Raw genomic sequence first — 25,796 nt, 5'->3', positions numbered from 1 at the left:
AATATGTTTCATTAACATGTGCCTTAATCAGATGTGTGCAGTTCATGGAAAGCCAATGGTATTTCATCATGAGCCTCAATATCAGAGACAACTTTTTTTTTGCCTTCCTTCATTTGCATTCAAATTATATATATATGTAGTCGATCCTCCATCCCTCCAATCATTCTATGTGATCACTCTCATGAATAATAAATCAGTTTCTAGACGCTCTAAGAAACTCGCGACGCGATGTCAGAGCGACCTGATTAATATTCATGCTTTACCCTGCGCTCGGCGCTCTGATTGGTCGGGGTGAGCGCACACAGGGGCAGTGGCGCGGGGCGCATGCGCAGAGAGGCGCGCATACAGTACACTGTGCGGAGAGCAGAGGAGCGGTCTCTGATTGCGGGCGTCGGGGCTTTAAAAGCGGGCGTCACCTCGCGGCTCCGCATCAGCATCTTCAGGCGAGAAGACAGCGGAGCGAGCAGGTGAGTGACAGTCTCACACACATTATTGATTATTCCGATTGATCTGATGCATCTTCGGTGATGCAACTTCATAGAATTGATGCTTGCATTGAGTTTGTTATGCACAGGATGCGCGTAACGAGAGCGTGACTTGACACTTCTCGCTGTCACATCAATGTCACGCAGGGATAATGTGTGCATATGTGTAATAATGTTCGAGATGATGATGCTGCATGGGGCATTCGTTGCAGAATGTGTGTTTGAGTTCAGATGTGCGTCATTCATCGCACAGAATGTTTTGGGCCGATCAGAAGCGATCTGTCATGAGCAGGAGGACAAACAACTTCTGTGCATCATGATGTCATGGCTGTATTTATCAAACTTGGGGGAAATTGACTTTTATTCTAAATACTTAAAATGCAAGACTTAAAAGCACTAATATTTGTGACATTTTTTATTGATTGCGTTTTGCATAAAGGATTATAATCAAAGAGTTGTTTTTAGTTTTTTTTCTTCTATTTTTTGCATTATGGAGTCCTGCTTTTTTTCTAGTAGGTAATATAATTTCAAATCTTATTGCATACATGATTGAATATGCAATTATTGTTGTTGCAATTATAAGTTATTAGGTTTTGCATTCTTGATGGCATATCTTATTTCAGATTTTATTATTTATTGTGTTCTTTTATTATTGTTTTATTACTGTTTTAGTGCCTTGAATGTAAGAAAGGTGCATCACAGATACAATTTATTATTATTATTATTATTATTATTATTATTATTATTATTATTATTATTATTATTATTATATGATTAATCAAATAGTAGTATGAATTACCCAGAAGTCTATATTATACAATAATGCACTATTAGTAATCAGATTCTCTTGCATTTAGGATTATAATCAGAGGTAGAATATGCAGTATTAGCAATACTATACTATAATGTAATATAATACTATAACTATACTAAGTTTCAGTCTTGCACTTTTGTGTTATATCATATTATTAATTTTATTGCATATAATATTATAATCAGATTTAGCATGTGTTATTTTCCATATGTCTTTTGCTACATAATGCAATATTAAACTAATCTTGCATTTTATCTTATTTAAAATCATATTGCACAATTGTAATCAGTCAGAATATGCAATTATTATAATACTATACTGATGTTATTAAGCTTTGCATATTTTCTGTTATATCTGATTTCAACCCTTATTGAATATAGGATTATAATAATAAATCCCATACATTTTTATTTTGAAATGCAATACTGTATTATACTATTCTTGCAATTTTATTGCTTATAGGATTATAATCAAATTTAGCATACAGAATTTTTCAGTAGTTTTATAGAAGTTACTGAATTTTGCACTTTTCTTGGTATGTCATATTACAAATCCTAATGCATAAAATAATAATATACAATTATTACAGTGCTACTACTCTAAAACTAAGTCTTGCATTTTTTGCTTTTACATTGTATTCTAAATTTGATTGCATATGGATTATAATTAGTTTTTGCATAAATAATTAAAAAAAAATATTTTACAATGTTATAAACTTGCATTATTGCATTTTAATTCAAATGTTATTGTATAAAGGATTATAATCAAAGAGATGGAGGAAATATGAAAAATGCATTTAATATCCAGTTGTGTTCTTGAATAACTCTGTATCTAAGTAAACCTGAGTAATTAAAGAACACAATAACATAATTCTGAACACAGTATCAGGGTTGTGATCAGTCAAAACAACATTTGGCTGATGCACAGAAAAACAGTCACGCATGTAGAGACTGACACACACATCGTGTGTGTGTGTGTGTGTGTGTGTGTGTGTGTTGCATGCAGGTTGTTATGCTGAATAATGCTGTATAATCACACTGATCTTCAGTGGAAATCTGCAGCAAACACATTTTCCAGCCCAGTCCATCACAGCTGTTTGTGTGTGTGTGTGTGTTTGTGTGTGTGTGTGTGTGTGTGTGTGTGTGTGGACTGAAACTGTTTGTCTGTGTTTAATGTGAGACTCTGTGCTGACTGTGAAGTTCATGTAAAGGTGATCCGGTCTAAGAGTCACAAACACACGGTGAATGTTATTATTCATTCTCATTCTCAGTTATGTAAGTTCTCTGTTTGTTTATTGTTTATAAAAAGATGTTTTAAGATGATGTTTAGAAGTCATCTTTTCTTATTTGTAGGATTGAACTGAGTCATGAAATGTAAGCAGCAAAGACACTGGTTAATAAAATGGCATTAAATGCATAAAGGATATTTGTGTTACTTAACATTTATTTTTCTATTTGCATTTTATGTTTTTATTCATAGAGGAGATTCGTCAAGACATCTAGAGAGAAACATAAGAAAAACTGGAAAAGAGTAAAAATCTCCGTTTAATCTCATTGTCTAGGAGAAAGGATTGAGGAATTAGCGAGATCTGATTTGTGATATTCTTTAATATGAGAAAATACTAAGATGTTCTCCTTTGGCAAATATCTAAACCTCCTTTCCCCGCTCTGTTTTCAGACGCATGAATTAATGAAGCTTTAAGTCAGGATTGGTGGTGAAAAGGTCAGAGTCACAAGTGTTAGATTCAAGTAGAATTACAAGAAAAAGTAATTAAAGGTTAAAGTTAAAATTGTTAGGAAAAGTCTGAATTGCGAGAACAAAAAAAATATTGTAAGAAAACCATCTGAATGGCAAAAATTTAAAGCCATAATTGCAAGAAAATATTTTTATAATTTTTATAATTGAGTGAAAAAAGCCAAAATTGTAAGAAAAATAATTAATTCAAGATATAAAGTCAGAATTGTGAGAAAAAAAAATGAATTGCATAAGAAATGTGAGTAAAATTAGAATTGCGAGATATAAACTCAGAATTGCAAGATAAAATAGAATTGTAAGATATTTTTAAATATTTTAAATAAAATATTAAATTAAATTATGATTATTATTTTTTTATTATAGCCTTGGCAGAAACGCACATCTATAACAATGAGACCAGAAACATGAATTATAAATGGACCATCTCTCTCTCTCTCTGCAGACGATTAATCATTTGCGATGATGTCACTGCAGAAGCCTCCCCTCCGACGCAGTGCATCGACTGTAGAATCGACCAATCACAGCGGGCCTATATTGACTCCGCCCACCTCGCTCAACTTACGCTCCTCCCACAACCTGCAGCTGAGCTGCGACACCATAAAGGAGGGCGTGGTCACCGTTTCCAAGGAAACACAAAACTCGAAGAGTCGGCATAAATATGCCCTGACCAATATCCAAAATGCCATGGGTTTGAGCCAAAACCCCGCCCCTTTTACCCAAAGCCACGCCTCCTCCGACCGAAAACCCGCCCACCCCACGAAATCCGCCTCCTCCTCATCCCTCTACTGCTCCTCGCTCTCCTTCTCCACCTCAAATCCCAAACTGGCCAAAAATGGCACGAACCTTCAGCTCAAAGAGGAGCAGCTGGACCTCAACAAGAACGACAGGAACCTGGTGAGGAGCAGCTGTGATTGGCTGGAGGGGAAGGACAACCAGAAGAACCCCACCATCAGGAGGAGGACCAAGAGCTTTCTAGAGTACCATCGAGAAGAAGACGCCCCAAACAGCCCAGATAAAGACACGCAGCCCGAGGAGAAGCACCTCCTGCCCAAACTAGAGGCGCAGACGTGGGCTAAAGAGAACCACGTGGAGGCGCACCTCACCCTCCCCCAGAACCACCTGCTCCTGCTGGCCAGCGAGGAAGAGGAGGAGGACGAGGAGAGTCCTGGAGAGACGCTGGAGGTCCACCAACACTCGCTGCGACCCAATAACGAGCGCCTCAGCCGCATCAGAGACGGATCTCTGCTCAGGAGTCCGTTACGCCTGAAACTGAGAGGAGACGAGCCGGAGGAGTCGCCCGAACGCCCGTCCAGACCCGAAAAACAGGAGGAGGAGGAGGACTCCAGCTGGACCACGCTGTCACAGGAGAGTCCGTCCGAGGAGACGCCTCAGGACACAGGTGACCAGCATACTGGCACAAACCTGAAGCCATTTCATATGAGAATATATCATACACTCTAAAAAATGTTTCTGAAGCGTGTGTGTGTGTGTGTGTGTGTGTGTGTGTGTTTAGGTGTTTGGGAAGAGCCTCCTCAGGTTCAGGACGTGTCTCAGGAGTATTTCTGGCGTATTTCAGCCGATTCCACTCCTCGAGATCAGCCCGTGGCTGGCGACGCCCACTCTGACCAGGAGGCGGAGTCAGGGGTGAAGGGGGCGTGTCTCCCCGTGCCCTGCACTAAAGCACAGACTGAGGTCAGATTCTACACAGCATCTTCATCTCACGCAGCACAATCATAATGTGTTTCCTGTACTGGAAGATTACTTCATAACTTTGTTCATAACTGTGTGTGTGTGTAGCGTCCCAGCAGTATCGTGTCGGACAGCTCTGTTGAACCCGTTCCTTCATCAGCGGCCTCTTCACCCTCCTCTTCCTCGCTGTGTTATGAGACGATGGGTCGCGCCGCCGGGTTACTCAACAACAACTACCTGGTAAACACCCGAAATAAAGCTGCGCTTAATACAGGCTTCATCCAGTTATTCTAATGAACAGTGCACAAACTCTGCGTACAGGACCTGACAGAGACATGTGAGTCCCGCGAGCGAGAGAGTGTAGGAGCTCAGGGCGGCCCGTACAGCTTCATCAACCACAGGTGAACACAAACACACCTGAGTGTCATATTCATCTCTCAGAGACTGTAGACGCTTCACACTGAGCCTCTCTGTGCAGAGCTAGAGTCCCATCAGCCCCAGCAGACACCGTCATCCCCATCAACGACCCGGAGACACAGGTGACCCGCACAGCCTTCACAAACACTGTGTGATTACCACACATTAACAATACCATCCACAACACGTGGAACAAACTATCACAAGGGATGACATGAACTCTTTAATATAATATAATATAAAAATATTAAAATTAAGCAATAAATGTACTACATAACATATAGAAATATTATATATTTTTGGTATTATTTATAATAAAAAAATAAATTAAAAGAAGATGCCAAAAACATTAGGATATATAATATAATATAATATAATATAATATAATATAATATAATATAATATAATATAATATAATATAATATAATATAGTAATAGATTAATCAAAATTAAGCAATACATGAACAATATAACATATATAAATATTATATATTTTTGGTATTATTCATAAAAAAAAGGAAAAAGAAAAAAAATGATGCCAAAAAACATTAGGATATATAATATAATATAATAAATATATTATATTATATTATATTATATTATATTATATTATATTATATTATAAGGAATAAATGAACAATATAACATATATAAATATTATATATTTTAGGAATTATTAATAATTACTAAATAGTTTTTTCTTTTATGCCAAAAATTATTTTGATATTAAATAAAGATATATAATATAATATAATATAATATAATATAATATAATATAATATAATATAATATAATATAATATAATATAATATAATTATTAAATACAAATGTTAATAAAAATATTAATACATTAACAATATCACATTTAATATGTTTATATAGATCTATTTTTTGTTAATATTAATAATTACTAAATATATTTATTTTTTCCTGTCTACCTAAATATTTGCTCTAATTATAATAAACTTATTAATCGAAGATAAAACCTGTGATGTTTTGATGACTTTTTTCTTATTAATTCAAGTAAGACAACAGAAAATATAAGTTTTGAAGCTGTTGGTCTGGAAATATTGGTATGAAATCATGAAATCTAGAATTGGTATTACTGTACACAACCATGTCTTCTTTGATTTCTATTGATTTCTACTGAAAGAGGTGACTATAAGTGACAAGATCTCCTTCCAGAATGAGACTGAATCAGCACATGTGAAGAATAGATGAGCTGATTTATTTCCAGAAGCACAAAAATAACAGATTTGGATTAATTTCCATGAATTCTGGATCCAGACTGAACAACAGTGACATCGAGTGGTGCCTCCTGGAAGTGTGTGTGTGTGTGTGTGTGTGTGTGTGTGTGTGTGTGTGTGTGTGTGTGTGATGGAGAGACTGCAGCAGAACACAGGGCACATGCAACAGCAGCAGTTTGACGCAGTGCATTGTGGGAACAGAAGAATGACATCATCTTTAGGTTTAAAAACAAACAGCTAATGTCTAATAAACAGGAATGTACTGCAAACAGTATCTGCTACAAAATAAATCATTAATTCAATTTAGAGCAAATAATCACAAAGGAACGTACATTATATAAAATTAATCCTTTTATAAAAATTAACAAATCTAATATAATGCATTAACAAAAACTATAATAGTATGTCAATGATACTAAAATAACACTGGTATATAAATTTATGTAAATGTAAAAATAATATTGTTCAATAACTGTATGCATTTCATTAAAGCTGATATTGTTATGGAGCCATATTCAAATAAAGATTTTAAAATACAAGCCAAGAGTCAGTAATTAAACAAGTACATGTTCAGCTAATTGTCATCCTCTTGCCCGAGTCATAATTAGTGAATATGCATATGATCAGCCTTTTAATAATCATGCAAATGTAGAAGAAATGCGAGTTCCTGAAGGTGTTGTGTGCTGCAGGTGTTTGCGGTGTGTTATCTGGGCTGGCTGGAGGTGCGAGACGCAGATGTGAGGTCAGTGAGGAGCGGCGCGGTGTTGAGCGACTGCATCCAGCAGCTGCAGCAGCACAGAGAGACGCAGAGACCGAGGGTGAGACGCACACACACACACTCACACACACACACACACACACTCACACACACACCCGTCTGATCTCTATTCTCTCTCGTCTCGCTCTCAGACTCGAGCCATGCTGCTGGTGCTGCAGGACATCACTCTGACCCTCATCGACCCGGCTGACCACACCCTCCTGCACTCTCAGCCAATCAGCTGCATCCGCGTCTGGGGAGTGGGGCGGGGCTTCAGCAGGTCAGTGACTCCATTATAATGAAATCTGTTTTTCATATTTGTGTTGTTGTTGTTTGTTTTATATATATATATATATATATATATATATATATATATATATATATATATATATATATATATATATATATATATATATATATATATATTGGACCAGGAACTTTTTCCCCCCAGACCTGTTGCTTTCTGTGTTTCCACCTTGGACTAAATTACAGGGAAGATAAACTGAAATAAATAAAATATATATTTAAAACATTTTCAGTTTCACATTGTTTAACATAAGAAGTACTAAAATAAGTAAAACAAAACTAATGAATAAAAATAAAAATAATAATAATAATAATGATTAAACATTAAAAAAATGACTAGAAAATATAAAAATACAATCTAATAAAAAAATAAAAACACTGATTGTACGTCTAGTCAGGGTTATTAGTTAACTAAAACTAAGATTAAAACGAAACGTAAAAACAACGTTTTGTTACTTGAAGACTTTTGTCTTTAGTTAAACTTGATGCACAGTAACTAAAAATGACAAAAACACACCACAAAATAAAGAAAGAAAGATTTAAATAAAAAAAAACACACAATCATACCTCTAATGCAGGACACTGGGATAACATGTGAAGCCTGCTTTGGTGGTTTACTGCAAATATAGTGGATGGTTTGTTTTTTGGTAGTTGATTTTATTGAACAACACACTTTTGCTTCTAAAAACTTTTTCGGGAGCCTTTTTTTATTTCTATGATTTATATTTATTGGCTGTGCATGTGTTTTAATTGTTAGACATTAGGATGATTCATACATGAAGACAAAAAGCTTGTGCACAGTACACACACAGCAGAAATGTGTGCAGTGCATTGTGGGATGCAGTCTGCTCTGGTTAATGTGTGCAGTGCATTGTGGGATGCAGTTTGCTCTGGTTAATGTGTTGAGCTGATGAATGGAGCACAGCGTCTCTGTCTCTGGGGTTGATGAGAGCTTTAGTGCTGAAGTGTCAGTGGTAACAGCACAGACCACAGACAGAGACTGTGTGTGTGTGTGTGTGTGTGTGTGTGTGTGTGTGTCTGCTTCAGTCAGTCCAGTGCAGAGTGAATCTCGGTGTGTGAGAGAATCCAGTGATGTTTTCAAGACGAACGAGGCATTTCTAGAGCGCTTTACTTTGATATGATCTTTACTTTAGTATCACACTGGAGACAGAAGGTGAAGTTAATCATTGCTATCGTAATAAAATCATTCTCGCTCAGAAACCTAGTCAGCACACTGTGAGAACACACATCTAGTGCACTTACTCTGGATCTAGCTACTGGAGATGATTCAACTGATTTAAACAGAGAGAGAAAAGCTTTTTTAAAATGTGTTTCGTGATATTAAACGCAGGTCATCTAAAGGTCATGTGTCTGTTTGAAATGTACTATTACGGTATACACAAATACACAAAAAAAGAGTACTAACTCTCAACAAAAATACCCAAATGACAATGAAATACGAAACATAATTCATAATATTAACGAAAACTATTTTATAACAGTATCTCATTTTATTTAGACTCCAGGAAATCATCGTGTGTTTGCACCAGCAGGTGGCGCTGCAGATCTGTTATTAATGCGGTAAAACATCATCTCAACTTTAATGACTTCTGTTTACATTATAAAGTGTTACCTCAAGTTGTTTCATATGAAAGTATCCTCTTATATAAATACTTCACTCGTTAATAAACATACCGTGGTGTTTAAAACCATTCATTATTACATTCTGCTGTAAAAAGAAATACTGGTCAGTAGTGTGCACTATATACTACAGAATTCATATTGTGTTTTATTCTGAACAAACCCAAATGAGTCACAATAAAAGACTGCTAGTGCTTCCAGTCAGGGTTATTATAGGGAACTAAAACCACTAATAATAATAATAATAATAATAATAATAACTAGATAAAAAAGTTCGTCAAGACAAACTTTAAGTTGGCTTGAGAAAGCCTGACCAGAAAGTCTGAAAAAGTTTGAAAAGTTTGAAAAGTTTAAGAAGTTTAAAAAGTTTTAAGTTTGACGGTTTTCAGTCTGAGATAGATAGATAGATAGAGTTTGAAGATAGATAGATAGATAGAGTTTGAATATAGATAGATAGATAGATAAAGTTTGAAGATAGATAGGTAGATAGATAGAGTTTGAAGATAGTGTTTGAAGATAGATAGATAGATAGATAGATAGATAGATAGATAGATAGATAGATAGATAGATTAGTTTTAATATAGATGGATAGAGAGATAGATTAGTTTTAATATAGATAGATAGATAGATTAGTTTTAATATAGATAGATAGATAGATGGATAGATAGATACAGTCAGAAGATAGATAGATACAACCATAAAATAGATAGAAAGATTAGTTTTAATATAGATAGATAGAAAGATAGATTTAGATAGATAGATTAGGTTTAATATAGCATGATGCTAGCATGATTTTAGCATGATTAGCATGCGACTAGCATTTTGCTAACATGATTTTAGCATGATTAGCATGCGACTAGCATAATTCTAGCATGATTAGCATGTTGCTAGCATGATTTTAGCATGATTAGCATGCGACTAGCATGTTGCTAGCATGATTTTAGCATGATTAGCATGTTGCTAGCATGATTTTAGCATGATTAGCATGTTGCTAGCATGATTTTAGCATGATTAGCATGCGACTAGCATGTTGCTAGCATGATTTTAGCATGATTAGCATGTTGCTAGCATGATTTTAGCATGATTAGCAGGAGACTAGCATTTTGCTAGCATGATTTTAGCATGATTAGCATGTTGCTAGCATGATTTTAGCATGATTAGCATGCGACTAGCATGTTGCTAGCATGATTTTAGCATGATTAGCATGTTGCTAGCATGATTTTAGCATGATTAGCATGTTGCTAGCATGATTTTAGCATGATTAGCATGCGACTAGCATGTTGCTAGCATGATTTTTAGCATGACTAGCATGTTGCTAGCATGATTTTAGCATGATTAGCATGCGACTAGCATGTTGCTAGCATGATTTTAGCATGATTAGCATGTTGCTAGCATGATTTTAGCATGATTAGCATGTTGCTAGCATGATTTTAGCATGATTAGCATGCGACTAGCATGTTGCTAGCATGATTTTAGCATGATTAGCATGTTGCTAGCATGATTTTAGCATGATTAGCATGCGACTAGCATGTTGCTAGCATGATTTTAGCATGATTAGCATGTTGCTAGCATGATTTTAGCATGATTAGCATGTGACTAGCATGTTGCTAGCATGATTTTAGCATGATTAGCATGTTGCTAGCATGATTTTAGCATGATTAGCATGTTGCTAGCATGATTTTAGCATGATTAGCATGCGACTAGCATGTTGCTAGCATGATTTTAGCATGATTAGCATGTTGCTAGCATGATTTTAGCATGATTAGCATGCGACTAGCATGTTGCTAGCATGATTTTTAGCATGACTAGCACGTTGCTAGCATGATTTTAGCATGATTAGCATGCGACTAGCATATTGCTAGCATGATTTTAGCATGATTAGCATGTTGCTAGCATGATTTTAGCATGATTAGCATGTTGCTAGCATGATTTTAGCATGATTAGCATGCGACTAGCATGTTGCTAGCATGATTTTAGCATGATTAGCATGTTGCTAGCATGATTTTAGCATGATTAGCAGGCGACTAGCATTTGTTAGCATGATTTTAGCATGATTAGCATGTTGCTAGCATGATTTTAGCATGATTTAGCATGATTAGCATGCGACTAACATGATTTTAGCATGATTAGCATGTTGCTAGCATGATTTTAGCATGATTAGCATGTTGCTAGCATGATTTTAGCATGATTAGCATGCGACTAGCATGTTGCTAGCATGATTTTTAGCATGACTAGCATGTTGTTAGGATAGATAGATAGATAGATAGATAGATAGATAGATAGATAGATAGATAGATAGATAGATAGATAGATAGATAGATAAGTTTGAATAGATAGATAGATAGATAGATGAGTTTGAATATAGATAGATAGATAGATGAGTTTGAATATAGATGGATAGATAGATAGATGAGTTTGAATATAGATAGATAGATAGATAGATAGATAGATAGATAGATAGATAGATAGATGAGTTTGATGATAGATAGATAGATAGATAGATAGATAGATAGATAGATAGATAGATAGATAGATAGATAGATAGATTAGTTTTAATATAGATAGATAAGTTTGATAGATAGATAGATAGATAGATAGATAGATAGATAGATAGATAGATAGATAGATAGATATAGTTTTAATATAGATAGATAGATGAGTTTGAATATAGATAGATAGATAGATAGATGAGTTTTGATTATAGATAGATGAGTTTGATTATAGATAGATAGATAGATAAGTTTTAATATAGATAGATGAGTTTGATAGATAGATAGATAGATAGATAGATAGATAGATAGATAGAGTTTGAATATAGATAGATAGATGAGTTTGAATGAGTTTGAATGGGTTAGTAATAGTACATAGGTTAGTCTGATTGAGTCTAATGGGCTTCAGTGTGTTTAGATTTGAATTTTTGACAGTTGGAGTTCACGGAATGTTCAGATGAGCAGAGGCTTTTCAATGCAAGTCTATGGGATTTTTATGATTTTTAATCTTCAGTTTTATGAAAAGTATAAGTCCGATCAGTCTAAAAAGATATAGCAACTAACTTCAGATCAGTCTGAAGAGCTGGGCTGAGTTTGGAGTTTGTAGAGTTAAAGCTCTAGGAGGAGTAGCAGTCAACAGTTTAGTCTCAGAAGAATAATAATAATAAGAAGTTTAAATACAATATCAGTAAGTTGGCTCTCTCAAGCCAACTTAATAATAATAATGATAATAATAACCCCATTTTATTTTCACTAGTGGCCAAGGCAAGATTTCAATTTTAATTGTACTAAAGTAACTTAAAAATAATAATAAGAAGAAGAAAAAAGGAAAACATTTGTTTACTTGAAATAAAATAAACTAAAATATTTTTTTTTAAATTTCGGCAAAATGTATATTTTAATTGTTTAAATGCACTAAAATAACTAAAAATACCAAATTATTATTATTATTTTTTTATTTTTTTTTGTAAAAAACTAATATTATATTATAATAAAAATTATATTGACAAAACAATTGGTAATTAATGAATTGAAGTGTGAAATTATCCAAGAGCAGTCATTTTTGTTTTTTAAATGATATTTTAAGCTCTGTAAGAGTCCTACAGTGAGAGATGCAGACGGATAGAAATAGAGAGGAGACATCAACGTTAACCTGGTTAAGAAAGGAAAATGGAAAAGATTGTGGTTGATTTTCCCTTTGCTCTATCTCACACACACACACACACACACACACACAGAGAGAGAGAGAGAATTCTATACAATATGAATGAGTGTATTTCGGTGGATGAAGTCATTGCGCTATATTTGGAGCACTCAGCGTTTTCTGTGTCCGTGTACACGTGGTGCTGAAGAGATGAAGTCACAGCTCTATATATGGATCAGAGAGAGTGTGTGTGTGTGTGTGTGTGTGTGTGTGTGAGAGAGAGAGAGAGAGAGAGAGAGAGAGAGAGAGAGAGAGGGAGAGAAAGTGTGTGTCTACTCCTCCCTCTTTCTTGTTGTACACTGATAGTGAAAAAAACCCATGCACATTTCACCTAATAAATACAGACGTGTTTCATCTCTTTAACTCTCTGAATGCAATACAGATTTTCAAAATTAGCTTTTGGTTTTTCAGTTTTTTGTTTTGTTTCTATTTGACTATTTTCACCGTCTGTGATCCCTCTTTATTTCGTTTGTTTTGTTCCATCCTCTCTCTGTTGATCGTCCAGCATCTCCTCCTCAGCGAGAGAGAGAGGGAGAGCGAGAGAGAGACAGAGAGAGAGAGAGCGAGAGAGAGAGCGAGAGAGCGAGCGAGAGAGAGAGCAGGCGAGAGAGCGAGCGAGCGAGCGAGCGAGAGAGAGAGAGAGAGAGAGAGCGAGTGAGCGAGAGAGAGAGCGAGAGAGCGAGCGAGAGAGACAGAGAGAGAGAGAGAGAGAGAGAGAGAGAGAGAGAGCGGGCAGGCGGGCGAGCGAGGGCAGGTTGTCGGAGTGTGTTGGGCTCAGAGTGTGTGTGTGTGTGTTTGCTGAGAGAGGACAGACGGGAGATCAGAGCCGGTTCAGAGGGTGTTGGCGATGGGAATAATGACCCAGAGTGAAGCTGGATGCTGATGAGTGACATCAGTGTGAGTAACACACACACACACACACACACACACACGCTGCTGCATCGCTCTGCAGTTTCTGTGTGTTTGATATACTCTGAGGATGAAACTGTCTGCTACATCTGGTCTTTTTTGCGTGCTCGCTATAACTTGCTGTATATAAACGTGAGTGTTTGTATGTTTGATATCTCAGCATAGAGTCCATGCATTGTGTGCAAAATGATGCAAATCAAGCGGAAATTCAAGGGAAAAGAATATGCAGAGAAAGAGACCGTGTTTGCCTGAGTGTGTAAATGTTTTATGACTTTTGCTGTTCTGAGCACAATACAGTCAGAGTGTGTGTGTGTGTGTGTGTGTGTGTGTGTGTGTGTGTGTGTTGTGCTGGACAGATAGGGCTCCTCACGACACAAGGACTGGATCTGAGCCGGTGTTGATCCTCACTAACTCGGGTGTTGCTTCAGCTGCTGGGTGTTGTGTGTGGTTTCCAGGGTGTGGTTTGGTGAGTGACCTGATCTTCACCAGTGAGGACGACTGAAGCGTCTCATCGCTGTAAACACGAGCGTAGAGACAGCTCAGCGAGTGTGTGTGATGCTCTCGAAATAAACCGCTCACATTCATTAGTGTCTGACAGTGCATCATCATCATCATCATCATCACGATCCTCACAGAGTCCCTTCAGTGTTGAAAGAGTGTGTCAGAAACCTTTAATGTGTGTGTGTGTGTGTGTGTGTGTGTGCAGACAGAAAGAATGGGTTCATGGCTGGGGCTCTGAGACGTCTGAGGAACACACTCCTGTCATTATTGTGTCGTGTGTGTGTGTGTGTGTGTGTGTGTGTGTGTGTGTGTGTGAGTCAACTCTGTTTTCAGCCAGGTTCAGAGTCTGAGTGATACTGAAGTAACTCTGTTGAATCAGTTTAATACGATGGAGCGTGTGTGTGTTTTTGTAGCTCTAGACGTCAGAAGTGTTTGACGGGTGAACAGAGGTTTGTGTCTGAATATCACGAGTGACTCTGAAGCACGAAAGCATTAACTCTTTCCCTCTCCTCACACATGATGATGTTGTTGCTCTCAGCTCTCGTCTGATGGATGTTTCTCTCATGCTGCTAATGCTCTGAATATTACACACTCATTTGTCCATGGTTCTGGTTAATGGTCACATGACATGCATAACTGTTTTTATTCAAAAATATATTTTAATTGTAAATTATTTTTTATTTTTTATATGGCTTTTTTTTTACAGTAGATTTTTTTATTTAAATTATACATTTGTGATTAAATTGCTTTTGTGTTTTATTGGATTTTTCCCTTTACATTTATTTTCATTTCATTTCTAAGATTGCTTTTTCATGTATTTTAAGATGATGTATTTTTAAATAATTGCTTTTTTATAACATCTTTTTATTTTATTTTACATGCATTTTAATGTAACATTTAATATTTATAAAAAAATACCTAGTTTATACATTTAATTGTACTTCTTTATAATTTGATTAATTTTAAGTTTAAGTTTTTAAATAGTTTTTTATTTTAAAAAGATTATAATTTGCATTTTTTGCATGCTCAATTTATGAAAACCTGTTTTTTTTTTTTTTTACTTTTTGTAAACGTTCTAAAGTGTATCATACAAAAAATAAAAAAAATAATAAAAAAGAGAGAATAATAAATAACTAATAAAGTTAAACTTAGTTATTTATATCTACTTACCTGAATAATAATCTGGTTTATTTTATAGCGCCCCCCTTGAGTCCTGTGACAGGAACACACTTTAATGTCTGTATTTGTGTTTTAAACCTGTTTCCTGATTTATGTCAAGTCAAGTCACGTTTTTATATACAATATAACGCTTTTAACAACACAGATAGCTTTACAAACTCAAACACAAAGTGTCTCTGGTTCTGTTTCAGGGATTTTGCGTATGTGGCCCGTGACGAGAACACGCGTGTGTTGAAATGCCACGTGTTTCAGTGTGACAGTCCTGCGGAAAGCGTCGCCAGCGGCCTGAAGCAGATCTGCTCGAAGGTGAGGAGAGAAATAATCCATCGGAAACAATCCACACGCTTTCACATTCACCGCCAACAAACACAAACGCTTTCATTCCAACAAACTGAATCACTAGTGGCATATTTATTATCAGGCTCATGAATATTTATGAGGAAGGAGCCTCAGCAACCAATCATCTGTCCGGTTTCATCTGAAGCTGTTTCTGTGGGTCTGTGGGAAGATAAATGTGTCTTCTTGGGGAAATATCTGTGTTTACAGTATTTCTTTGCTGTTGTGTGTGTGTGTGTGTGTGTGTGTTAGCATGCACCGTCCGTCCTCCTGTAAAGTTGCTCTCTCAGCGCGTGCATCCTCAGGCTTTGATTAGCATTGAGCTGAGATCTATTGGCTCCAGATTAATGACCTGCAGAGCGACTGACAGAAGCGTGTTCATGTTTTCTCAGATTATGGCTGATCGCAGGAGCGTCGGCCCCGTCGCTGGCTCCTCGTCTCAGATCAGCTCTGATGTTCCTCTGAGAGGTAAGAGACCTTCAGTCACATGACCAGTATAATCTCAGCGGATTGATGATTGTGAGTGACTTTAGCGCAGCGCTTCACAACCGTTTTGAGACGATATTTCAAGGCCATCCAAATGTTATTTTTAAATTTAAAATCACTGATTTTATTTTCCTAACATTTGCATTACAGTACAAGTTCGCTAATTCTCAAGTTTATACATAAAATGAAGTAAAATACTTAAATTCCATTATTCCAGAAGTATAACTGAATGTTCTTCAATTTTAACACTTTTTGTTTCCAATAAATTTGCATGACTTTTCTAGTCATCTACAGATTTTTTTTGATGAATATCAATTTTCTTTTTAGAGCTGATACATTACAGCATAGAAGCTGATTTAGAATTGCATTTATAAATTATTTAATAAAATAATAAAAAATTACAATAATTAAATTCCATAATTCTAAACGTTTAGTTGATGTTTGTTCAAGGTCTCAAAATTGTATTTCTAGTAATTTGTGATTGCAGGGTTCTCTTTTGTTTTGTTTTATTAATTGCATTTTTTAAGTAGTATATTTTTAGTCATATATAGCAATTTCTACATGCTAAAATTTTTTAGAGCTTGACAAAACAAAAACATTTATATTCATTATAATCTTTTTTTTTTTTTTTTTTTTTTTTTTGCTGTAATAACAAAATTATAATTGGATGATCTACAGGGTTTACACTTTTTCCCCAATTAATTAAAATGACTTTTCCAGGTCTTTCCATTTCAACCCAATAAAATATTTAAGAACATTTATATCCATTATAAAGACTCCCATGATTTCCATTTCCATTAGTAAAATGTAAGGTTTTTGATTTTATTTTAATTATTTTTTTTATAAATAAATATTTAAGTGCAATATATAATATGAAACAAATTTTCAATGTAAGCAGTAGAAAAGAGGATTCAAATAATGAAAAGTAAATTCAGTCCATGTGTCCAAACGCTAATTCATTAACAAAACACAGATGGCCCTGAAATAAAACTGAAATGAACAAAACAACAAAAATGATGCAAATCCCAATCAGCAATCTCAAATGGGATTTTTTGCACCGTAACGTTTCATTAGTTTCAATGTATTTTTGATTGAAGAAGAACTTAATGTGTATCTAAACTTGTGATTTCATGACCCAAATGCTTTGGTGAAAATGTTTTTGGTGAGTAAACGCTGCTGTGGTCCACAGAGATGCATTGTTTTGTTCTAACATCATGTCGCAGCTTCAGTGCATGAATATAAATAGACCTACACTCAAAAAAATAACTATTTGAACGAACATAAAGAAATCATGGAAAGGATTTCCACATGATTAATTTGCTTTATTTCAGCATTTTGCAATTCTGTTACTCCAATTTAATGTACTTACATTGGGTCAACTTAATTTATTAAGGTTGATTCAACTTATTTACTATGGTTGGGCAAAGCTTAATTTAATAGTGTCAGCCCAACTAATCTGCAATGTTTTGGACAATGTTTTTAATAATTAAGTTCATTTTACAAAATAAGTTTAAGTAAACTTAACAACCCTTAATAGAGTCAACAAACAACAAATGAGTTAATTGTACCTGAAAATGTTAAATAATGATGACATAAAATTTGAATAATGCTATTTTAGGAATGCCACCCCCTTGCATTAGGATCATGAGCAGCTGATTAAAATTACTTTTCTTTAAAACCTTTCTATAATTACAGCTTACCAAGCATATCACTAACATATTTAAATTACAAAGCAACATTTCAAACCTTTTGTTTCTTTGTTTGTTTTGTTCTAAAACTTATTAGAACAACTTAATTGCTATAAATTGTATTACTCATCTACCTATCTAATGGTGCTACACTTCTCCAAGAGGGTGACAGAATAACAATTACCCATAATACACTGCAGAAATCCTCAGCCAATGAGATGCAAGTCTGTGTTGGTTTCACTTATATGTTACCTTTACGCAAAAATGTTATGTTGGCTGAACAAATAATTTTTAAGTAAAGCTGACAATACACACTTTTTTGTTGAATGAACTAGATTAAATCAAGTTCACATTGTTAAATACATTTTTTTAAGTAATCATAACATGAACGGATTAAGTAAAATTAGCAAAGGTGAAAGTACATTTTTTTGAGTGTACAAGCTGTTTTTCCTCTGGTATATTAATCTGTTTTGATGTGAATATATATGTTGTGTGTGTTTGGATGGTTGTAAATTCCATAAGTCCATAAATAAAGCATTGGGCCGTGCTGACCTCAGCAAATGCTCACGCTTTATTACATAAAGTCTGTAAATTCCTGGAATGATCAAGAAGATGATGAAAGCTGCAGTTCTGACCTATTAAAATGCAATTAAACCGCCCATGTTACAGATCAGAGAATCACCGTCGCTTCAAACGCGGCTCGTCCTCTGTCTGTTTTATAATGCATAACGCACAGCACAGGGCTTCTGGGCTCCTGAGGGACACATTGCTCTGTTTTCATCATGCCAGAGGTTCCCGCTCTATACGAATGCATTTAGAGCGTCGATTCCCTCGCTGGTGCTCAGACCGATGAGTGAAATCTTCTGCGTGATGTTTCTCATCTGTGTGTTTCCTCAGTAGAGTTTCCAACACCAAAGACTGACCTGCAACACAGTTTCCACGTGCTTTACCTGGGAATGACGACAGTACTGCGACCTATAGGTAAATCAAACACACACACTACAACTCTGAACTTTGAACAAAAACCAAGGGTGTCTTACTAAATGAAGCATGATACTTATTTTGTGCCATTGACACGGTTATAAAACTGAGTTGATTAAAAAATGAGTTGAATAACAACATTATTGTGTTCTGTAGAGCTGCTTTACAGCTGAAGTTGAACTACCTTCATAAATGATTAATTTTGAACACCATTAATTTCCTGTTCATCAATGTGAAGCTGCTTTGAAGCAATCTGTATTGCATAAAGCATTACAGAAATAAGTGGAACTACAGTACATACAGAAAACCTCTATTGTAGTATTTCAGAGAGGAAAAATAATCAAACAATTACCTTACACTATTTATTATTTTTATTGTAGTAGGGGTGAATATTTTACCCACATATATGTTAAAAATGTACTGCACACACACACATACTAGGATTCTGAAGACGAATCTCAATTTCAAGTAAACTTTGAGTCTTAAATTACATTAAGTTCACACATACTTAAAATTTTAGTGTTTGACAAATTATAGTAATGATTTTCTGTGTTTTACCTGACTTTATTGTTTTTTAAGAGTGTTGATTTTTGGCAAATTGAATGGAAACCAATGGGGGAGTTGACATGATTCCAACACAAAACTTGTAAGAAAGTGTGTACAGCCTTTCCCAAATGCATCGGTGTGTTGAAACTTTACATGCACATTCATAATCCAGAATGAAAAATATCCACCAAATTTTAAGAGGAAATAAATAGTTTAACCAGTATTTCAAGCTGTTTGAATATCGAGTATGGGTCAAATTGAACACAACACAAAAGTCTCATCAAAATGTGTACAGCCTTTCCAAAACACATCTGTCTCTCAAAACTTTGCATGCACATTCATGACCCTAAATGAGAAATACTCACCAAATTTCAAGAAGAAATAACTAGTTAATTAGTATTTCAAGCTGTTTGAATATCAAATATGGGTCTAACTGACCCCATTACAAAAGTACTGACAACATTTGTACAGCCTTTCCAAAATGAATCAGTGTGTTGAAACTTTACATGCACATTCATAATCCAAAATGAAAAATATTCACCAAATTTCAAGACGAAATAATTAGTTTAACCAGTATTTCAAGCTATTTGAATATCATGTATGGGTAAAATCGAACACAACACAAACTTCTTATCAAAATGTGTACAGCCTTTCCAAAACACATCGGTGTGTCAAAACTTTGCATGCACATTCATGACCCTAAATCAGAATTACTCCCCAAATTTCAAGAAGAAATAAATTGTTTAACAAGTATTTAGAACAGTTTGAATATAGAGAGTGGGTCAGATTGAGCCTTGCACAAAATTCCTAACAGATTTTGTACAGCCTTTCCAAAACACATCTGTGTGACAAAACATTGCATGCACGTCCATGACCTCAAATGAGAAATATTCACCAAATTTTAAAATAAATATTTCAACCGGTATTTCGTACGGGTTGAAATCGAGTGTTGACCCCAACACAATGGGAGAAAGCATGACGTTATTGGCTTTGCAACATGCATTTCTAAGATGTCATGTGCATGTCATGTCCTGAGCGGTATTTGTATTATTACTTCATGAAGCATATCTAAATCAATCAGGTATAATTTATTAAGCATTTTTTTGAACAATACACATTGTTTTAAAGCAGCTTGACAAAGTAAATCAATCACTCCTGCACTTCATCTCTATTAGGATGTCAACAGTCAGACTGATCACTAGGTTTTGAAGACAAACTCATTTTTACACCATTAGTTGTTATAAACTTGATCCTGTGTAACTGTATGGAACTATAATGCTCTTCTCAAACTGCGTGTTTCAGGAATGGACATGATAAATGGTGCGATAGACAGTCTGATGTCCTCTGCAGAGAAAGAGGATTGGACCCCCGTCCTGCTCAACGTCGCTGACGCCACAATTACTGTCATTAAAGAAAAGGTGATGCTTAATTTACATTTTTGTTAACATTTCTACTTCCTTCATTATTTTTCCTGCCTTGAAACAGTGTATGCATCAGACCACATAGATGAACATTTATAAAATAATCCTTGTTTTTTTTTGGACTGTCATGAAATGTCATCTAGAGACAAAAAATTAAAAGAAAATGTAATTTTGATTGGATACTGATTTAGACAATTCTTACATTTACATACTTAAACATTTATTAAATAATTCATGCAAGTAACGTAACTCTTTGCATTAATTTGAGAAACTTTATGGCTCCGCAAAATACTGGCATAAACAAATCAAAACATTTAGTGAGCTAACACAATTTTCCTAGAAGGAATGCAAAAAAATGTATGAGTGGATGGAAAGATTTTAAATACTTTACATTTACGTTCTTAAATACGAACTCATTTAACATTTTCATGTAAGTGCTTTTAAAAAAAACAAAACTTTACTTTTTTGTGAACAAATGTAAGGTTTCATAAGCACACACAGTTTTGAACGTGAATGCAAGGTTTCTCAAAAACACAAAGTTTGAGAGTTAATGCAAAATGTTTGTAAGTGAATGCTAAAGCTGTATGAGTAAAGTCTCTTAAAAGGACTGTAAAACTTTTGAGCACAAAGTTTCTGGATTTAACGTGTTGTGAGATAATAAGTTGAAAGGAAATACAAACTTTCAAGAGCAAATGCAACAATCTTTTTTGTTTTAAAGCAACAACGATATAAGCTTCAGTTTACTGTATTTTATGGAGCCCATAAAGGGAAACACAATGCAATTCTGGGGTGTAACCCATAAAGACTGATATAGAATAATTTATTTTAATTCACTTATTTGGCAAACATAAATTGGAAATCTGGCCCTTAATGACTAATTCACCTGTATAATTTGGGTTAAAAATATTGAAATGACCCAAAACCTTCTACACATGAACAATCCGAGAACAGAAATCAAAACGACTCCTGTTTTTCTCTGATAAAACATTCATCGTCCTGTGAAAGTAATTCAGAGCTGGTGACATGAGACAGACAGGTTTATTACTGTCATTTCTCTACTTCTTGGACAGGAAGAAGAGGAGGAAGTCATAGTGGAGTGCCGCGTGCGCTTCCTGTCCTTCATGGGCGTGGGGCGTGATGTCCATACGTTTGCGTTCATCATGGACACGGGAAACCAGCACTTCCAGTGTCACGTGTTCTGGTGCGAACCCCATGCGGGAAGCGTGTCGGAGGCCGTGCAGTCGGCCTGTGTGGTGAGTGACACATGGAAATACATGCTTCTCATTTAAGGAATATTACAGGTTAAAAACAGATTTTAACGTAAAGTTGCATTGCACTTGTATTGAGAGCACATGCATAGGTTTGGAGAGAGAACAAAATTTCTTTACAAACTTGAGTAAACATAAACATTGCATGACCTTAAAGTTTTTGGGTAACAATTTCTTAAACTAAAGCAAAAGGTTTTGTGAGTTAAAGCAACTTTTTTGAGACAGTGCAGAGACAGTTTTTATGTGAGCTAACAAAAAGGTTTCATGAGGGAACCCAAACTTTTAGAAGCAGACACATATTCAAGTTTCTCAAAGAGAATATTTTAATGTGATGCACGCAGAGATTGAGGAAATAAGTTTGAGAGAAAACATTTTCTCAAGTGAAAGGAAAAGGTTTAATAGTTTGAAGTAGAATTTTCTTCAGGGAATGCAAATATCGTGAGCTAACAGTTTTTGGCAAATGCAAACATTTTGAGTTAAAGTTTTGTGAGCAAACTACTTTTCTTGAGGGAATGCAAGGGTTTATTATGAGAAGTCTCAGTTTTGAGAATGAATGCAAAGTTTCTCAAATAAATGCTAAAGTTTTGTGAGCAAAGGGAATGCTAACTTTCATAAGTATACACAAAGTTTCTAGTTTTAAAGTTTCTTAAGGGAAAGTAAACAAACAGATTTTTAAGGGAACGCAAAATGTTTGCTAGCAAATGCAAAGTTTCAGTAAATGCAAACATTTTGTGAGCTAACAGTTTTATTAGGGTCTGAAAAAAATTATTGAGGGGCCGCAAAATGTTTGCAATTAAATGCAAAAGCATCGAAAGTATTTCTCAACTAAAAATGTTAGCCTTCGCTTGTGCTAGCCAAAAAGCTTTGTGTTCCCTCAAGCCATCAAAACCCCCCGCATTAAGCATTTTGTGTACCACATCGAATCCTTTGCTCTCAAAATTAACAATTTGTTAACTCACAAAATATCTCCTTAAATTTGCTTTGCCACAAAACTTGTCTGCCATCAAGACATTTTGCATTTGTTCACACAACTTTTTCATTTAACAGTCATATTTGTGTTCCTTTAAGAAACTTTGTTTGCAAACGGTTGCATTGTGAAGTTTATTTCTGTTTGGAGTGACAACATGACAGATTCTATACTTAAAGTGACAAGTTGTACTTAAGTGTCTCATAGATCATTGTGCAGTTGTTTAAGGGTTAAATCTGTGTTTTTTCTCTAGTTGCGGTATCAGAAGTGTTTGGGGAAGCCTGACTCCTTGACTCCGCCCCCTTCTGACTCCGTCACCCGCCGTGTAACGTCCAGCGTCAAGCGCGGCGTCCAATCAATCATAGACACTCTGAAAAAGAAGCCCGCCCCTGAGGTTCCCAACCAATGACGGAGCAGAACGGCTGTGATTGACAGCAGGTGTGTGTATGTGTGTATTTACTGATGCAAACGAGAAGAGAAACACAGGCCAACATATGAAAAAAAGACAAGCAAGATGAATGAGATGTGGTCGGTGCGTAACTGCGCTGAATGAAGCATGCGTCTGCCTTACACGAACACATTCTCACTCAAGTATTTCAAGGGCGTCAGTGTTCATGTGGCACTGATCCAGTCACGTTCAGATCAATGTTATGTCTTCACACGCGTGACCTGGATTCAGTGCATCTCATTTCAAACACCCGCTCATTCACACACTCGGGAAATTGGATCCTTTGAAATTTTTTTCTCTTTCCCCAAGAAATTTAGAGTGAATTTTCCGCTGTTGGAAAGTGTGTAAGATGTCTCCGACTCACGGCCTGGCTGATGCATCATCTCTCATCACGATGTTCAGTGGGAATATTGTAATACACCAGAGTCTGTCTGTAACATCTGCTCAGTCTGATACTGTAATAAAGAACTGAACGGGGATTTTCTGATCTCACACACACTCCTTTAGTTAAACACTGTGGCCTGAAAGAGTCCCTGCGCAAGTACACAGACGTGAACGCTTGGAAAATGTGTGCTGCTTCTGTACAAACCCAACATGATCCTGTGGGAATGAAATAACCAAACCACAAGATGTTTCTGATCTGAGTTAACAAAATATCAGAAAACTCTCTTATTTTGCTGCCCTTTTTGTGCGTAACAGTCAAATGGTAAAATAAATTCCCTCAAGAATCCCACATTGTAAAAAGTATCCTTAAAAAGCAACACTTCCTAAAAACCATTTCTCCACCGTGACTCCTTGAGCAAGCATAGAGGAGTACGATTTACACAAACGCCCGCCATAACGCCCCTTTGTAGAAGAGCTGAAGATACAAAACATGCTTGCATTGCATTATGCATCGTGGAGCACAGTGATGCCTGAACAGAGCTTGCTTTGCTAAGAGATTTGTGAACTTGCGCAGAGCATTTCAGACGCTCACATACATGAGGAGTCCCTGCTAGAGTATAAGCATCAGATATCAAACAAACACAGGAATGTTATTTTTCACAGAATGGTGTTTTGAAACCAGATCTACCACTAAAGACACTCATTTTTACACCATATTAATGTATCATGTTGTGGAAATAAATTACATCAAAACAAATGTGTTTCTCCATGTTTTATTTGCATGCAAACTCAAAGTGGCATTTCAAAATATGCATGTTTGGATGGCAGTGATGCTCAAGTTTAGTAATAATGAGTTAGTTGGGCTATGTAAGGATATGTGACAAGTCTTAAATTTAAAAAAAGCGAGTGAAATACTGACTAATGCATGTCAGAGCCACGGCCGCAGATGATTCAGTCTGAACAGCGTTTGGCTTCGAGGGAGAGCTGGTGTCGAGTTACGCCACTGTAGGTTTGTGTGGGCGGGGCTTGGGCGGGCTGGAAGGCCGTGGCTCCGCCTCTGAGGAAGAACACCGTCACTTAACAACAGAACTAGAGGAAATGTGACAGTCGCAGGATGAAGCACTTCCTGTCGGCCTTTGGGTGGAGTGGGAGGCTGGGAGGAGTGATTATCATTGGTGGAAACCACAGCCGCGGCAAAATGAGTCGAACTTTTATGGTATGAACTAGAGAAAGGGGCAGGGCTTGGGGCGGAGCCTGTCTTGGATAAATGGGCAGGGCTTGGGGCGGAGCCTGTCTTGGATAAAGGGGCAGGGCTTGGGGCGGAGCCTGTCTTGGATAAAGGGGCGGGGCTGGAGGCAGAGCCTGTCCTGGAGAAACCGCTCTGAGAGGGACGTTGAGAACTAAACGGTGTTAGATCTGTGGAGATACAGAAGTAAACAGGACATTTGGTGAGTCTTCCTCAGTAGTTTACTCTGAAAAAAGTAAAAATTTAAAAAAAAAAGTGTTTACAGATTACACCGTGTCATAACTACATGCAATACCGCCATAAGAGATCAAATATATCTTTTCCATGTTAAATCTTAGGTTTTTTCCTAACCAGCTGCAAAGTAGACATGCAACATTTCTATTTTAGAAGCCGTTTCTGTTTCTGCGACGTCGCGGCTGGAACGCAAGCACAAAAATTATATGACAGTAGACAATTCTCAGGTGTTGATGTGATTTATTCAAAGTTTAACGTGTCTAATGTGAGTTTGAATATCATTTAGTGTGACCTTATTGCCGTAATGAAAGCAACAAAAGATAGTTCACCTCAGCTCTTGACAAAAAAGATGGCATAAGTACATTAAATGTACATTTAATGATGTTAAAAAGGTTTGA

At 36.0% G+C, this 25,796-nt stretch overlaps 3 protein-coding genes across 8 annotated transcripts in view; 2 read left to right on the top strand and 1 right to left on the bottom strand.

Moving 5' to 3' along the window:
- LOC113114360 (uncharacterized) overlaps positions 1-25,796 on the top strand; it is a 575,280-nt gene that overhangs the window by 192,763 nt on the left and 356,721 nt on the right. The gene's annotated exons all lie outside the window — the stretch shown is intronic.
- On the top strand, positions 324-24,675 carry LOC113114369 (amyloid-beta A4 precursor protein-binding family B member 2). 4 transcript variants are annotated; one of them, XM_026281287.1, is made up of 14 exons: positions 324-467; positions 3,497-4,453; positions 4,568-4,746; positions 4,852-4,983; positions 5,065-5,144; positions 5,222-5,282; positions 7,097-7,225; positions 7,317-7,444; positions 15,585-15,699; positions 16,122-16,197; positions 18,804-18,884; positions 20,733-20,848; positions 21,922-22,104; positions 23,340-24,675. In XM_026281287.1, exons 2-14 carry the CDS (start codon positions 3,514-3,516, stop codon positions 23,493-23,495), a joined length of 2,376 nt encoding a protein of 791 aa, XP_026137072.1. In that variant the 5' UTR covers positions 324-467; positions 3,497-3,513; the 3' UTR covers positions 23,496-24,675. The 4 variants fall into 4 exon arrangements, with proteins under 4 accessions (XP_026137072.1, XP_026137070.1, XP_026137071.1 ...); XM_026281285.1 differs by having other exon boundaries at positions 325-467; positions 18,801-18,884; XM_026281286.1 differs by lacking the exon at positions 324-467 and adding an exon at positions 2,930-3,021 and having other exon boundaries at positions 18,801-18,884.
- The window catches only part of LOC113114368 (putative methyltransferase NSUN7), a 31,842-nt gene continuing 30,721 nt past the window's right edge, over positions 24,676-25,796 (bottom strand). The window contains exons 13-14 of one of the 2 annotated variants that reach the window (XM_026281284.1): positions 25,209-25,334; positions 24,676-25,172 (exon numbers count right to left, since the gene is read on the bottom strand). In XM_026281284.1, the coding sequence (XP_026137069.1) occupies positions 24,847-25,172; positions 25,209-25,334 (452 nt within the window). In that variant the 3' untranslated portion in view covers positions 24,676-24,846. Of the gene's footprint in view, positions 25,335-25,796 lie in introns of both variants that reach the window. The other variant, XM_026281283.1, reaches the window with a different exon arrangement.

Source organism: Carassius auratus, chromosome 14 (genome assembly GCF_003368295.1).
Source record: "Carassius auratus strain Wakin chromosome 14, ASM336829v1, whole genome shotgun sequence".
Classification (NCBI taxonomy): Eukaryota; Metazoa; Chordata; class Actinopteri; order Cypriniformes; family Cyprinidae; genus Carassius; species Carassius auratus.
Note: the sequence above shows the minus strand (reverse complement) of the source record. Positions and strands in the feature narration are given on the sequence as shown.